Genomic DNA, 17,127 nt, shown 5'->3' with positions numbered 1-17,127 from the left:
TACAAGCTTAAAAAATGTTGGCAATCAATTGAAGTTAGTGGAGTGTGACACAATATATCTAAAGGCAAAAGATATATTATTGTGCATGCTGGGAGTGAAAAGGGGTTTGTTCCAAATGCACTATTAATTTTCAGTGGCACAAACAAGAATGAAGATTACCATTCTGAAATGAATAGAGCAAATTTCACTAAGTGGGTTACCAAGAAATTAATTCCCAATTTGACAGAGCCTTCCATTAACAATAATGGAAGGCTCTGTCAAATTGGGACAATATGGACAATGCTCCTCACCATTCGGTAGTCATCAATAAGGCCCCAACCAGTGCAACAAAAGTTGCTGATGTAAAGCTGTGGTTGCTACAAAACAATATACAATTTGATGAAATGATGCGTAAACCTGAATTGTTAATGCTTGTAAAACGCCACAAACCAGAGGCCCTTTATGAAATTGACCAAATATTGGGGGATCATGGTCACACTGTGGTACGGCTGCCTCCATATCATTGTGACCTCAATCCTATTGAATTGATATGGGGAGTTGCAAAACATAAAATTGCCTCTGTCAATGTAGGGTCCATTGACATAAAGGTAGGGATCTAGTTCATAATTCGTTTTTCTTAATGTTATTAAGTTGAACTCATAATCAATAATATTTTTATTCCGACAGATGGCAGCTGAACAAGCATGCCAAGCGATTACTGCCGAAGATTGGAAAAATTCATGCCAACATGTTATTAAAATTGAAAACGAGTATTATGAAAGGGGTATGACTATGTATGACGACATTGAAAAATTGGTTATTAACGTCAGAGATGAGAGCAGTAGCGAGACCACTTCAGATTCATGTGATTCAGATGAGTTTGTTGTTGCCGGAACGTCTAGCCAAGATACAATAGAGTTTTCTGGGGTGGAATATCTCGATGAAAATGTTTTGGAATCTGATTGATTTAAAATTAAAAAAAAATCCGCGATATTATCCGAAAATTAGTATTTATTAAAAAATTTTAAATTGTTATTTTGTTTTATTAGAATAAATTGTACAAACAATAAATGGTTCATTTTCCCTTTTATCCTATTTATTTTATTATGATTATTAAACCTGCTCGAATCTACCTTAGTAAGAAGGAAAATAGGTCATTTAAATTATAAAAACAAATAATTCTGTGAGGGATCATTATGTTGCTATATAATATTATGTTGTTACTGTGGATGGATCGAGTCTAATGGTAATTGAAAATTAACTCTAAGAGCGCGTTTATTTGACGCGAATATGTCGCCACCGCGCGGCCGTGACGCGGTGACGGAGTTCACGTGTTTAGAGACCGAACTGTTATAACAAAATACGCTTTATTTATTTAGAATTTACATGTTAAATTCAGAATTTTCAAGAAACAAAAACTTCACCACATTACTGCTCGCCGACTTGGGTTCGTCCAGTTACCAAAATTATGCGAAGTTTAACTACAAAGAAACAAGTTGTTATTGCATTATTACTTATACAAATAATGCAAAGAAGAAAAAAAAGAGGTGAGATGATTTTGGGTTCATCCCATTTTGGAAATAAGAGAAGAGTTTGGAGAATTTCATACGAGGCTGGCTTAGCTTTCGTCCACTTGGCGTGTGTCTGGGCGCTAAAAGCCTTTAACAATAAATAAAAATAACAAGTATCTAAACATTTTTCGTCGTAGTATATCGGGTTGCCACATATTGATCTAGGCGCCCTCATTAAATCCATACTCTTTTTTGCCAAGCTGTACCTTTATTTGTGGTTCTACAGCCAAAAAGATTATTTTTAATTTTTAAAGAAATATTTCTACCATTTAAGAATGAAAATATCCACAATAGAATAGGGCCTGGAATGCCCAGATAAGAGAGATTCTTGATAAGATATGCATGATTTATATTGTCAAATGCGCCTTTGATGTCCAAAAAAAACAGCAAGAGTGAATTTATTACGCCTCATATTCCTTTTCATATCACCTATTAAACATCCCAAGTTATACATGGTGGATTTCCCTTCGCGGAAACCAAATTGGAACTCCGGAATCAAACTGTTGCTTTCAATGTACCATTCTAACCTATTTTTGATCATAGTTTCAAAACATTTAGAAAAACACGATGTCAATGAGATGGGTCTATATGCATCTAAGCTATGAATATCCTTGTACGGTTTAAGAATTGGAAACAGGGGGAATAGAATTATTAAGCCATAATTGATTGATAATTTTAAGAAGAATGATTTTAGCTTGGGATGGTAATTTTTTATTACTAAATAAGGAATGAAATCGGGACCTGGGGAAGTATTTTTTTTATACATAAGAGCAGCATCAAATTCATGCATTTCAAAATTAGAGGTGAGCCATTGTGCTCAGTCAGCTCCAGGAGATAAGAAAAAAACTTGTAATTCACGCATATCAATGGCGATGCTGTCGCGAGAAGCACTTTTGTTGAGAAGGTTTAAAGCATTAACTGGATCTTCCAAAAAAAGTGTATTAGTATTAGCGGTTGAATTTAGTTTAAAGAATTTGAATCGCCTAATATAGTCCAAAATAACTTTACTGGGAGTCATTCGATAAAAAGAGGAGCATAAGTTAGCCCATGCTAATATTTTTTGCTCTGTTAGGATTTTTTTTTATTAGCATCAAAGTTCTTGTATAAAATGAAATTTTCCATAGTGGGATACTTTTTAAACGGGTTCAATGCCAATTTGGCTCTAAGAACAACTTGGTTACATATGTCATTCCACCACAGTAAAGGCAAAGAGGATCTAATCACTACGTTTAGGTTTACGTTTTCGGTGTGGCAAGGATATACTTTTTTAAGGAATGTCCATAAAATGTCAACTAATTTAGAAACAAAGTTGTTATAATTTTGTAATGGATTGGGGGGCCAATCGCGCTAATTGTCAACGGTAAAACCAAAACCTTAAACCTCGCCAATGTGACACGTTGCGTACATTTCGTATCGCGCTAACTGTCAAAACAAAAACCAAAGCCAAACAAAAAGGAAACGTTAGACGTGTGACACGTTACGCACATTTGGTATCGCGCTAATTGTCAAAGGTAAAACGAAAACCTAAAACGTTGCCAATTGGTATCGCGCTAAATATTTTAACGTTTTAACCACTTACGTAACCTTGGGGGAATGGATTTACCTTTGACAGGTTAACGTTTGTGTGGCAGTTAATTGAGAGTAACTTTTCACTACGTTTATCGTATATTAAAAATGTTCCACGGTTACTTAAATGTTTCGGAAAGTGTTTATGAGGTGGATGTGGCCTAAGAACAAGCTTTAAATAAAAGAAAAGCATACAAAGACTATCACATTTAACATGTCTGAGGAGAAATTCCGCAAACGATATACCGTTTGTCCACGGAATTCATTTCAGGATTGGTGGAAGAACTATGCCTACATATTCCCGTTAAAGGACGGTCTGTTGCATTGAATGTGGAGACAAAGGTAAGGGTTAAGTGGAATCCGATAGTTCTGTTTTGCGTAATAACCAAATTTCTATACTGTGTAAATCATTATTAATTTTATAACAATAATAATAACAATAATAACATTGCATATTATAGTGGTATGAGTTCTGGTACAATAACGGTGAGTGATCCACTCACTGTATCCTATTACCTCTCATTATAGCTCACCTTTTGGGATCTATTGCGGGGCCACAAAATAGCCACACACTCGCACCAAAGGAGCTCGCTTATAGTGGTCACTCGCCGTCCGACCGATCGACCACTGTAAGCCAGCTCCATCTTTGTTGGAGTTCGAATCGCACAGAGATTTGGCTTGAGAATGACTTCGCTCGGCGTTGTTCGCGCGTGTTATCAGCACGCCTTTGGTGCGAGTGTGTGGCTATTTTGTGGCCCCGCAATAGATCCCAAAAGGTGATTCATAATGAGAGTTGTTAAAAACAATACGAGCTATTAAAATCTGTAACAAAATTAATAATGATTTACACAGTATAGAAATTTGGTTATTATGCAAAACTGAGAACTATCGGATTCCACTTAACACTTACCTTTGTCTCCACATCCAATGCAACAGACCGTCCTTTAACGGGAATATGTAGGCATAGTTCTTCCACCAATCCTGAAATGAATTCCGTAGTCAAACGGTATATCGTTTGCGGAATTTCTCCTCAGACATATTAAATGTCTTTCTATGCTTTTCTTTTATTTAAAGCCCGTTCTTAGGCCACATCCACATTTAAGTAACCGTGGAACATTTTTAAAATACGATAAACGTAGTGAAAAGTTACTCTCCATTAACTGCCACAGAAACGTTAACCTGTCAAAGGTAAATCCATTTCCCCAAGGTTACATAAGTGGTTAAAACGTTAAAATATTTAGCGCCATACCAATAGGCAACGTTTTAGGTTTTGGTTTTACCTTTGACAATTAGCGCGATACCAAATGTGCGTAACGTGTCACACGTCTAACGTTTCCTTTTTGTTTGGTTTTGGTTTTTGTTTTGACAGTTAGCGCGATATGAAACGTACGCAACGTGTCACATTGGCGAGGTTTAAGGTTTTGGTTTTAGCGTTGACAATTAGCGCGATTGGCCCCCAGAAGTCATCTGCGATCTTACGGTTGAAACGCTTGACTCCGATGATATCAGTTGCAGCCTTCAAGTTTTCTAATAAATCCTCTTCACAAATATCAACAGGTGCTCGTGTTATGCCCTGGCTTTCGAGATTATTGTATGGAATTCGTGCTAACCATTCAAATTTTTCCAGTGCTTTTTTGTTAAGCAAAAAGTTATTAGCGTCCTTCTTGTTGTTAAAAAATACTTTAACAAGTTCAGGTCCGAACTGTTTGACATAGATAACACCAGATGTAGTTTTCAAAACATTATTAACTTTGAGTAAATCCATTTTGTTATTTTGGCCATTGTTCAACGAAAGTAGGATTGTATACTCTTTCTTATCATTATCGTTGTAAATGTGGTTATAATCTCTGAAAAGTCAACTACGGGTTCGAGAAAAGTTTGCCGCCATTTTCGTGGGAGGAGATTCTACGAAGTCTCTCTTCTCATCGTTTTTCCTTTTTCCAGGACGGACGATGCCGTCTCTGGAGACACTCATTTACCCAATTAGTAGTAACGGATGTGCAAGGAAATTCGACAGTAATTTGTGATCAAAAAGGGCTTAAAAGTAATTTTTCAAAATTAATTAAAATAAAGCAAACTACTTTGAAGCTTGGCGCCCTTTTTTTTCTGACATTTCATTGACGTTTGGGATGAGATTTTAGATTTCTAGAGACATATGATACGAAATCGAGAGAAAAAAAATCGATTAAATATATATGATCGATGCAATCTTCAGCGACGAAAGAATCAATTCATTGACGATAACTTAGGAATAAACAATTAATGATATTATTATTAGGTTATACAAAAAAAACAGGAACAACAAAAGTCAACATCAACAAAACAAAACAATATAACCAAAAGCAAAGCCAACAAAATAATAATCAATCGCCTTATAAATCGTTATCAGTCGAGCTTACAATTTATTTTGTTATCTCGTTAGGGGCGCGAGTTGTTCGACTTGGGTCTTTGTTCGATGTGCTCAATGAACGATTGGACTGCCCGGACTTAGTACCTACGTCAAATATACTTACGCTATGTACCTGTGCGGCGTACTAGACACACTTCTCTGTTTCATGTTAGACCTGTGCCTGATCGGTCCTTAGAGGGAGCGATCCTAGTAAGTTCAATCGGTCAACTGAACTAGCTCGGTCTTCTAGTTCATCTAGATCCTTAGTTAGTTAGTTCGTCTTGTCCTTGCTCGGACACTGCACGTACGCTCCAAACTAGTAATTGTGTCCGTAGTAGTTCATGATAAAATTATTCACATGAACTACTACGGACTTCTCGTACTATGAGGTCAATAGTGCACTGTACTAAATATTTAAAAATACAATTTGTATCGAATCGGTACTATTTGATTTTCCTTCATATTTTACATGTTTAAACACTGTCATTCTAACTAAATATCTTTTTTTTTACATAACCAGAATTTTAGTTAAAACGGTGTGTTTAAAATATTATATTACCATATTTAGATACACACATACAACTACTTCATATACTCGTACACGTGGGTTGATACTATACTACTATTTGTCCGGTTCGCACCGTTCCTACTGAATAAAAGGCAGGTGAACTGTCAAAAAAAAAAGGTCAACTATCAACACGGACAGTTCCTAATTCGTAGTGAACTAAAAAGAACGATGAACTATTAAAACCATACAAGACGAACTAGTTCATGAACTCGTCAGTATCGAATATATTCCTAATAGTTCGTAAAAAAAAACATAAAACACCATCATGAAGCACATAGAAAAATTCGTGAGGTCCGTTGGTTCGTTCCGTGGCTTAGTTGGTGTTGTTTTCTAATTATTACAGAAACAATTTAATAAGCCGTCTGCGTTTCGCATTAACTAGTTCGATCATGATTTCTTTGTCAGGTCAATAAAAATGGAAGTAAATTAATTTGCTTATTATTACATTGCCGGTTGAACGAATTGTTGACGAAAAGTGTATAAACCAAATAACAAAATAATGACTCCTGACTAAACCGGTAACGACTATGATATTATACTCTGGGTAATGAAGTTGTTTCCCTTTATTATTGCACAAACTTTTTGAAAATAATATTATATTGTCGGCTAAATTCGAAAAGCTCGTCACCGTGTGAGAATTTCGTCCAAAAGCGGAGTTACGAGGTTTCAAAAAAGTGCTCTGTTATTGCCCTGAATTTGGCATGCGCATCGCCAAACAAGATTAAGTTACGTTGTAATTTATTACTTAGATTAATATTTTTAAGTTTAATAGTAGTAGTGTAGTGTAGTAGTACCAAACTGCTAAAACAAAAGGCATTCAATTTTGGGTAGCACTGGATCAGCCAGCTCACAGACTCTACGAGAAATTGAGTTTATTTTCTTTTTCAAATTCAATCAATAAACCAAAACAGATCCGAAGCGTTTCAAAAAAACTACAAAAGTATTTAAAGGGGAAAGCGGTGTGTACACTTGGCTTTCTGCTGTTTATTTTTCGTTGGAAGTGGTTCTTCATTTTATCGTGGCTTTTAAAAAGGGTAAAAATAAGTTATTAAAACTGCTAGCTGCCAGTTGCTAAAAAGTAAAAATTAAAAAAAGAGTAAAATTTTGCACAAAGCCTATCAAAAATGATGATACCACGTGATCTGTGTCTCCAATTCCTGGGCCGGACATTCCTGTGTTGAGCATTCTTGTGTCGTACATTACGTTGTTGTATGTACATACATTTGGGATTACAAAAATTCGAGCAAACATTACTTTGGGCAAATGTATTTTCAGACTTCTGATTGATAACTACAGAGAGTAAAACGAATACAACAATATTTTGTTAGTCATTTATTACTTACATTTAACAAAAAGTCATTTTAAAAATAAGATTAACATTAAATCAACTCCATAGTTTCTTTGTTCTAAATCTAAATATTTTAATCGCTTGTGGTTCGATCGATCGACATCGAAAATTGAAATTGACGTAACGGGTCTCTTTCTTTCTTTTGCGCATGTCTTGTGTAGGATAAGGACAGTTAGCTATTTGGTTATTTTATTGCTTTTGTAATTGATGTGTTTTGTATGTATGTGCTCGTATATGTACTTTTTATTTTTTTTCTTACAGTACGGCATGATTTATGACGATTTATATTAAACAATTACAATTTATTTTTATTATTTATAATTTATTACATTATTATTTAATATACAATACGACGGAGAAATCAATTTGAATGAATTTCGTTACATAATCTGTCGATACAAATAGGAGCTAAAAGAGTGCGTCGATTCTCTATAACGAAAAAAAAGCGTACGTGAAGTACTGCATTGTTTTGTCTAAGTTGCCCATTGACTTACCAATAAATGGACATCGGGCCTACCCATATACGGGTATACAAAAACCACGAAATTTAATTTAACATTTAATTTAAATTGTACCGTCCTTGCAATACTGCCTAATTTTGCTTGCAACAATTTAAGGGCTCAAAAACACCATATTCCGCATGTAATGGAAACTTAACAAAATACACCATATTTAGCTTCGACTGAAAAATACTTGAACATAAGAGTAATGGAGTAGCCTTTCTCGTAAATATTAATTAATTTTTACATATATTATTATGTCGAATTTTGTACAAATTCACTTAAGGGTTGGGCAGATACATACATACAAATATTACTACAAATGTAAAAATAAGTGACGATATTCCAACTAAATGTAAACTCAAATATCTGTAATTCTGAAAACTGATTTGTAATAAAACCGTTACGCTTTCGATTAATCTTGATGCTTTTCACAAAGCCAAAATTGTTAGCTTTTGTTTTGTAATCTTCCTAAAAAAATACATTTGACGTTATGAAAATTCGAGCTAATGTTATTTCGGGCAAATGTATTTTATGTCTTCTGATAGGTAATCACAAGCCGTAAAACGAGTACAACAATATTTTGTTATTAACTAACAAAATGTTGTTGTACTCGTTTAATAAAAAAATAATTTTTGTGGGGGCGGATTATGAGAAAAAAACGCCTGGTTGTAAATTGAGCTTCTTGGTCTTGGTTTTGCTTGGATCGCGGTGAGATTTGGAACGCCTTCGGAGTCTTGTGCAGTCAATTTTGGAATGTCGTTCCGCTCCCAACGCTCCGCTTTTTATATCATCGCTGGCCCGCCGTGCCGCTCGCATTCTATTCAAGTGTGCGAGCGGGACGGCACCAATGCAGGAGCGGGACGGGAGAACCCTACAGACTCCAAGCAAAACCCCTCTCTCCCTCTCGTTTATTTACCAAACCTTAAACTAAATTAACAATACCAAATTATAATAATAAATCACAATAATAAATTTACAATATTAAAAATCACATGGGCGCGAACACGTTTTCGTCCTGAACAATTTTATAAATACGATCAAAATCAAAGCGACTCTATAGTTTTTTTATCTAAATATTTCAATCGCTTGTGGTTCGAAAACAACAATTGAAAATGACCAAGAAGTTTATATAAGCTTCTTGAAACTGACATAATGGGTCTTCTTCCATCTTTTGTGCATGCAATGTGTAGAAAAAGGACAGTTAACTATTTGATTATTTTGTGTGCTTTTGTTATTTATATTTACGATTAATTTATATATAAATTGAATACTATAAAACTGTACAAAATAACACTTTTAAATGATAACTATTTCAATTTCAATTTCAATCTTTATTGCTTTTCCATAATGTGTACAAGATGTTATAAAAATACAAAGATCATTTATGGACCCTGTCGGGCACGGCAAAATTAGAGGGAGGCATTTTTAATAATTTAGAAATTATTATTGAAACTACTTATATTATTTTATAATCTATATGGATATGATGTATTTCAGTGTTATTTATTTTTAAATGACATTGAAATTATTTTTATTTATTTGTATTTATTTGATTTTTCAAGAATTTAGAAATCGAAATAATATATTATCTTATAATCGATACGAATGTGTATTTTGGTGTTTTTTATTTTTAAATATACCCTTTTCATTTATTTGCATTTTTAATATTTAAGAAATAATTATGGAAGTAATATATTATGTTACAATATATTTGAACATGTATTTAAGCATTATTTATTTTAAAATATAAACGATTTATTTAATTTGTATTTTTAATAGTTTAAAAATACTTATTGAAGCAATTTATTATTTTATATTGTCTATGAACATGTATTTAGGTTTCCTTTTAATATAATTAATTTTTGATTTGTATTTTATTAGTATATATTATGTGAAGTTTAACTATAATAGTTTAAATATTGTCATTGAGGTATTCTTGAACAGTATAATATTGTTTAGTTGCTAATATATTCTTTATTTGTGTTACAAATGCTTTTTCTTTATTTAAGTGTTTGATTGGGTTTGGTAATTTATTAAACATTTTAATTGACATAACTAATGGGCCGGAATGGTATAGTTGTAAACGAGAGGTAGGTATTGTTAATTTATCAAGGCGCTGTAACCCGTGACGCTCTCCCCACGCTTTTTGTAGAATTCAGGATATTTACGAACAAACTTGCATGCTTCTAAGATGTAAATACATGGCAAAGTGAGAATTTTATGTTCCACAAAGCATGGTTTACAGCAGTAGTTCCCAAACTTATTTTTCTCGTGGACCACTTTCAAAATTTTACTGGTGTCGGTGGACCCCCTGCTGCTACATTTCTACCACATTCTTAAAGTCGCCAAAAAATAAAAATTGTGTCGTTGTTGAGTTCTGTCCCTATATTCCGATAGGTAAAATAAAAACGAAAAATGGTACATTTTATAACATTTTATTTATTAAAAGAATAGAATTACAAGAAAAAAATAATAAGGTAATATAGGTTCAGGTTATAATTTTAATTAATGGGAAGGATGTATTTGACGAAGTGTCAGCAAACGATCAATGTTTGGCTTTATTTTTGTGAGCAATAATCGCAAATCCCCCCGCTCTGTGATGTTTAATTTGCTCCTTTTTTTTGTTAAGAGGTTTGTAACGGCACTAAAACTCCTTTCGACAAGGTATGACGAGGGAAATGCTATTAAAAATTTCTTTGCGATTTCCCACAGTCCAGGATATTTTTCGGGTATTTCTGCTTGCAGCCAAAATGTTTGGTAGCCTTTTCTAAATTTCACCTTCAGCTCCTCATTGGTGCTTATCTCGAGCAGCTCCTCTTGTAATACAACATTGGCCACTTCCGTTTCATCAAATTCAAATGGATTTATGATCCATGGTGGTATATCCATCGTCAGCATATCTTCAAACCTGGTTTTAAAGTCATCATGCAGGGCACTTAAATGTTGACTGTAGGTATGGATATCCTCATCAATACATTCTACCTGCGACAAGTTTGGAAATTGAGAGAATTCGCGCCGACTAATGTTTTGCTTCATAAATTTCAATTTCCCAAGAAAAGCCGAAATTATCCCCTTTGTTTTTATTAAATTCAGGCTGTCCCCTTGTAACTGCAAGTTGATATCATTAAATTTTTTAAACAAATCTGTCAAATACGCAATGTCTGCTTTGAATTTGATCAAGTTTTCTTTTAAATCTGGATCTCTATTTCTAGGAACTCTAATACGGAATCGAAAACAGAGTAAAATCTCGTTAAGCATGCGCCTTTCGACAACCAGCGTACTTCAGTATGTAAGAGCAGTCGTTGGAAGTCTTCATCATTTTCATCGCATAATTGAGCAAATAAACGCGTATTCAATGCATTGCTTCTGATTTTGTTGACAGCTTTTATTACAAAATGAAGAGATCGGTTCAACCTGTCACTTAAATGTTTTGCCACAAGATGTTGTCGGTGGATTACGCAATGAATAGCTGTAAGTCCTGGTATAATTCTTTTGAGATGACTTATAAACCCACGATATCGCCCGACCATTGCAGGAGCTCCGTCTGTTGCCACTGAAATAATGTTTGTAAATGGAATCGATTTTTCCGTAAAAAAATTACTCAGAACATTAAATATTGATTCGCTTTTAGTGTCAGTCTCTAAAGTTCTGGCAAATAGCAATTCTTCGTGAATTTCTTCCTCCATAATAAATCGGACATATGCCAATAATAATGCTTCATTACCGGGTAACGTTGACTCGTCCAGTTGTATAGAAAAATGAGTTTTTTGTAGATGATCTCACAAAAAACTTTCGATATCAGAGCTCATTTCATCAATGCGTCTTTGAACAGTATTGTTACTTAATGGAATTCTTTTTAGTACGTCAAATGGAGATTTGTGCAAAACAGTTTTTAAAACCTCTTCAACAGCGGGTAAAATTAATTGTTCTCCGATAGTGTGCGGTTTTCCAGATTTTGCTATAAGTAATGAGATATTGTAAGATGCCCATGCAAGCCGTCATCGTTACTTTGAGATGTTGAAGCGAACATACTGTGCATGGTGGGTCTCTTTTCATATTTTTCCTTCAATGTTTGAAACTATTTTAAATCTTTACCTATTTTGTCAGTATGACACCTTTTTAGATGATCTTCGAGCTTTGATGGTTTCATAGAGTCATTGCTCAAAACTTTGTTGCATAATAGGCACATGGGCAATTGTTTGTCTGCCTCTGATGGAACAAAACCATATTTCAAATAATCGACACGATATTGTCGACATTTTTTCTTTGCTGTAGCCATGTTTCGTGTCAGTTACCTTACCTGTAAAAAAGAATGTTTTAGTAACCAAGTTTTTTTCTGAATATAGGTATCACACCGCAGCCTTTGTCAGCACGCAGAAATAGAATTACGGCTTGTTAAGGGGCCAACTAATAACCGCTAAGACAAATACAGACGTTTTCACAAAACGGTATCAATTTTAAAGTACCTAAATTACCACTAATTTTTAATAGTACAAATAAAAATGGGTGTACTCAGTATCGAATACTGATCATATTTGTGTAGGAAAAAATAAAAGTCGAAATCCCAAAATTGTCCATAAAAACGATAACTAACATTTCATCAAATCAATGATGTATTTGCGTATTTTTTGTCTGCGCCTTCATTGTTAAAACGTGACTTTTTTATACTGTTTTATAAAATTAGTAGTTATTTGCAAGAAAAATTGAAAAATTAATTGCTATTGCTTATTCGGCCTTTTTAGAGAGGCAGTGCTTCTCTCGCGAAAAAACAATTGAATAAAACGTGCTGTGTTTGTCTTCAAATCGAAAGAGGACAATTAAAATATCTGTAAGTTCCTAAGTTACCTATCTATACAAGCAGTTGTGATCAACCGACTAGTACACGTAAACAAAATACATAAGTACTATAACAAAAAAAAAAAGGTATTTACTTACTTTTCTCCGGCACTAACAAACACTGATATAAATTATCTCAAACCTTTTTTTCGAAATTCCGGAAACAAATGAATGAGTTTGCCTTTGGCATCAAGTATTTATAGTGGTGATCAAGTTCATGTCTGAACAAGCATTAAGCATTGTCGGGCGGATAGCGCTTTGCAAGTCTGTACATGTACGTACACGAAATTGTACGTAATATCGAATACGCAAGTTTGGACAAGTAAAAGTCGCTTGCCTTATTAAAATATTATCTGCTTAGTTATGTACTTAAAATAATGTAGGTAGGCCCTTATAAAACTATGCTTACATTTTTGCTCTTTACTATCAAAAGCAGATAATTTTTCGTGGACCCCCATTAACATCTTATGGACCCCCATTTTTTGTTCACGCCTACGTAGACCCCCAGCAAGTCTCCCGTGGACCCCTGGGGGTCCACCTGGACCACTTTGGGAATCACTGGTTTACAGCTATCTGTATTTCGAAGATTGAAAATTATGCGAATCAAATTCTTTTGTACAATGAATAGAGAAGGGGCATCTATACTATTTCCCCACATGATGACGCTATAACTAAACCATGCATAAGCGTACGCTTAGTACATAGTGAGTGATGTTTGTATATCTGTTGTCATTTTAACTACGCGTAACGCATACGCAAAACTAGAGAGTTTGGATTTAAGCTTCTGGATGTGAGACCTCCAATTTAATCGTGCATCCAGTTCCAGGCCAAACAGAGTGACGTCGTTTACAGTTTGTATTTTTTTATTTTCATACGTAACATCGATGTTTAAAGGACTTTTTTGATGTGGGTGGAATGCGATAATTTTTGTTTTTTGGAAATTTATTTCCAGATTGTGGTCTATCATCCACTTATTTATTAAATTGAATGTGGAATGTAGTCTGTTATTTAAGTTGAAGTCATTATTGTATGAGATAAGGAGAGATATATCGTCGGCAAACAATATACAGTGATCGTGTACTATTTTTGGGAGATCGTTTATATAAATAAGGAATAATAGACACGAAATTATACTGCCTTGTGGGATCGAGGCATTTATGGTTTAACACTTGATCTCACATGTATTACTTCCCTAGTATTTGAGTTGAAGTATTCCATAGTTACGAATTGCTCTCGGGCGTAAAGGAAGGATTTAAACCAATCATAAGTCTTTCCTCGAATGCCTATATCATATAGCTTTTTTAATAATATGTTAAATTGTACTTTGTCGTACGCCTTTGTCATATCGAGCAAGACCCCGGTCGCGTAATTTTTGCTGTTTATTACATCAAGTATGTTTTGTACATATTTGAATATAGCCAAAACTGTGGATAAGAATAGTCTTACGAAAGCCATTTTGACAATCATCAAAAACTTTAAACTTTTCCCAGAATTTGTATACCCTCTCACTCATGGCCTTTTCAAATATTTTTGAAGCTGTGGGTAGGAGAGCTATAGGACGATAATTGCTCGGATCTGTTTTTTGATTTTTTTTGTGTAAAGGTTTGATTATAGCTTTTTTTAGCAGGTCGGGGTATATTCCTTCGTTAAAAGACTGACTCACAAGTTGGCTCAATGGCAAAACCAGTTCTGAAGCGCATTGCTTAAATAACATTGGTGGAATCTCGTCAATTCCGCAACTCATTTTACTTTTAAGTTTTATTAAAATATTGTATATTTCTTTATTTTCTACAGGTTTTAAAAATATTGAATTTTCAAGGGGACAAATTACAGGGCGGCCGGTAGGTGCTCCGGTACAAACTTCGCTGATAGATGCAAAAAAGTTATTAAAAGCATTTGCAACCCGGTTTGGATCAGTTACAGTTTTGTTATTGATATTCAATGTTACATTTTGTTTTTCATTTTTATTTTTCTTATTGGCACGCTCATTTATAATACTCCACATTGTTTTTGTTTTGTTTGTTGATTTTTGAATTTTCTTTTTATAATGAATTTTCTTTGCAGTATTTATGGCTTTTTTTAATAATTTTTCGTATTTTTTGTAGTATTTCTTAAGAATTTTATCTTTTGACTTTAGTGTTAAAACTTTGAGTAATCGCTTATTTTTACATGACATTTTAATGCCCGCAGTAAGCCAGTATTTTTTGTAAGTTGTTTTTAATTTAATTTTTACTTTTTACTTTTTACAACTATGTTAATACTATATATTCGTTTAGTGAAAATATGATACAAAATCCTGTTTTTACACTTTACTGCAGAAGGCAGGATCTTTTAATTCGAATTCCTAGTACCAACACTGTATTTGCAGATAGGCAATATGACAAGCGTGCTGTAAATCTTTACAATGTTTTAAATAGTGAACTGAAAATTTACAGTAAGCTGTATTATGAGTGCAAGAAAATTGTACAAAATTGGCTTGCAGAAAAAACATACACAGAAGTTGAGGCACTGCTGGATCACTGATATTAAATAAACAAATACGCACTCTCTTTCTCTCTCTCACACACACACACACACTCACCCCCACACACACTCACCCCCACACATACTCACACACACACACACACACTCACCCCCCCACACACACTAATAGAAAAAGAAAATATATACATATAGGTATATATTGTAAGGAAATTTATGTACCTAGTTAGTAATATTAATATATTAATAAGTACTATTCTTTTACTTTGTTAAGTTAGTTAATTATGTATATACTGGTTGTTTTGAAACGTGTAGGTAAGAAAGAGCGGAGTCTCCTGACACAGGCTATGCTTAAAAGGAGGCTCCAGCCCCTATTGTTTAAGAAACCATGTTTTAAGATAAATAAAGATTATTATTATTATTACTGCAGTAATTTTTACAAATTATTATTTTTGGTACGGCATGATTGACAACCACGCTGTCAGTCGAACAAACGAAGACTGTTGCGCGATTGACGCTGTATGTATATTGACGTATGCGATTTTAACGCCCTACAGGTGCGGACACTTTTTAGCGCGAATCCGACTTCCATTTATTGGTAGGTCAATGAAGTTGCCTGTTAGTAAATAGGGAACTTCATAGGCATGCTTATGTCAAATGTTCGAATATTTTCAAATATTTTTTATGTAATCGTTAAATTGAATCAATGTGATCGTTGTGATAAAATAGAAAATTAGCTTCATTAAAAAATAGGCTTACGTATGGAATGTAATTCCACCCTTGGCTAGTCTGGATGCAGCAGAGATTTTTTTGCAAGTGTCGTTGAGTATCTACTTGACGCGGTGAATTCGATAATGGAATTAAAAAAACATCGATTTGAAAGCAGTGTTTATTGTGCGATAGTTGTTTTGTGCTTGTATCTTGACAGAGGGATTTCCTATCGATGACTCCTCCAGTCCTATTGCTCTGATTACACAAAACTTTAAATACTACTTAAACAAAATTTTATGAAAACTGTTTTATGAATAATCCGTCTCAAAAAAGACAGACTAGAAATTACTCTATTTTCGTTCATTAATTAAAATATATTTAAAATTTTCCAGCTGTCAATGTGACGGAATGATTCCGAAGGATGGGAAAGTAAAAGAATGGTTAAGTTTCTGAACGAAATGGTACAGTGTTGGCACTTCTAATATAATACCTAAAATTGGGTATATTTCTTGTATAATCCAATTGCCACTTGAATAACGCGATTTCACTTTATTGGCTTTAAGACCACGAAAAAAAAAAATACTAAAACAGATACAGATAAACTAGAACTGATATCAGGAAAAAAATATTTGAAATTTACAGTGGATCCAAATGTAAAAATCTATACATGACTACATCTTTCTGTTTCTTTCATTATAAATCACGCTCAGTTGCATTGTCTTTAATGTAATATTAATAGTACACATTAATTTATAATTTGCGTTCATGGCATATACGTCTTGATTGGTATAAATAAGTAAAAAAAGTATGTTACGTATCTATTTGCAACAATGGGGTAAACATAATGATGTTGTTGGGTACCCTGAACTGAGAAATGGATGGCTGTGTATTCGCTCTGGACCTTTTGGAGGGAAAAGTGTCGTTTTTATTTTGACTTTCAATTATTTTGTGAAATCTTGTTTAAAGTGGAATAGGATAATGCTATTGTGCCTTAATCGAAGATTAAAACGCGAAATTATACGAATCTCGAACTAAAATACCCGTATCGGCCCGTTTTATGGAATCCCGAGTCAATCCAAGCACGCCGCCTCAAATTGCCTATCCTCTTTGTGGCGGCCATATTTACACAAACATATTTAAACTTCATGTTTAGGCTGATGGCTTTGCCAAAGCCT

General features: G+C 34.0%; 1 protein-coding gene and 1 pseudogene across 1 annotated transcript; one reads left to right on the top strand and one right to left on the bottom strand.

Annotated features, from left to right (window-relative positions):
- Positions 1-297: 297 nt before the first annotated feature.
- LOC113235493 lies at positions 298-963 on the top strand. Its single transcript, XM_026471202.1, has 2 exons — positions 298-587; positions 667-963. The coding sequence occupies exons 1-2, from the start codon at positions 384-386 to the stop codon at positions 943-945; spliced, it is 483 nt and encodes a 160-aa protein (XP_026326987.1). The 5' UTR covers positions 298-383; the 3' UTR covers positions 946-963.
- Positions 964-10,339: 9,376 nt separating this feature from the next.
- Positions 10,340-12,706, bottom strand: LOC113235432 (annotated as a pseudogene).
- Between the last annotated feature and the right edge of the window lie 4,421 nt (positions 12,707-17,127).

This window comes from Hyposmocoma kahamanoa, unplaced genomic scaffold (genome assembly GCF_003589595.1).
Source record: "Hyposmocoma kahamanoa isolate Upper Pololo Valley unplaced genomic scaffold, ASM358959v1 87, whole genome shotgun sequence".
Taxonomy (NCBI): domain Eukaryota; kingdom Metazoa; phylum Arthropoda; class Insecta; order Lepidoptera; family Cosmopterigidae; genus Hyposmocoma; species Hyposmocoma kahamanoa.
This window is presented reverse-complemented; position numbering and strand designations above follow the sequence as displayed.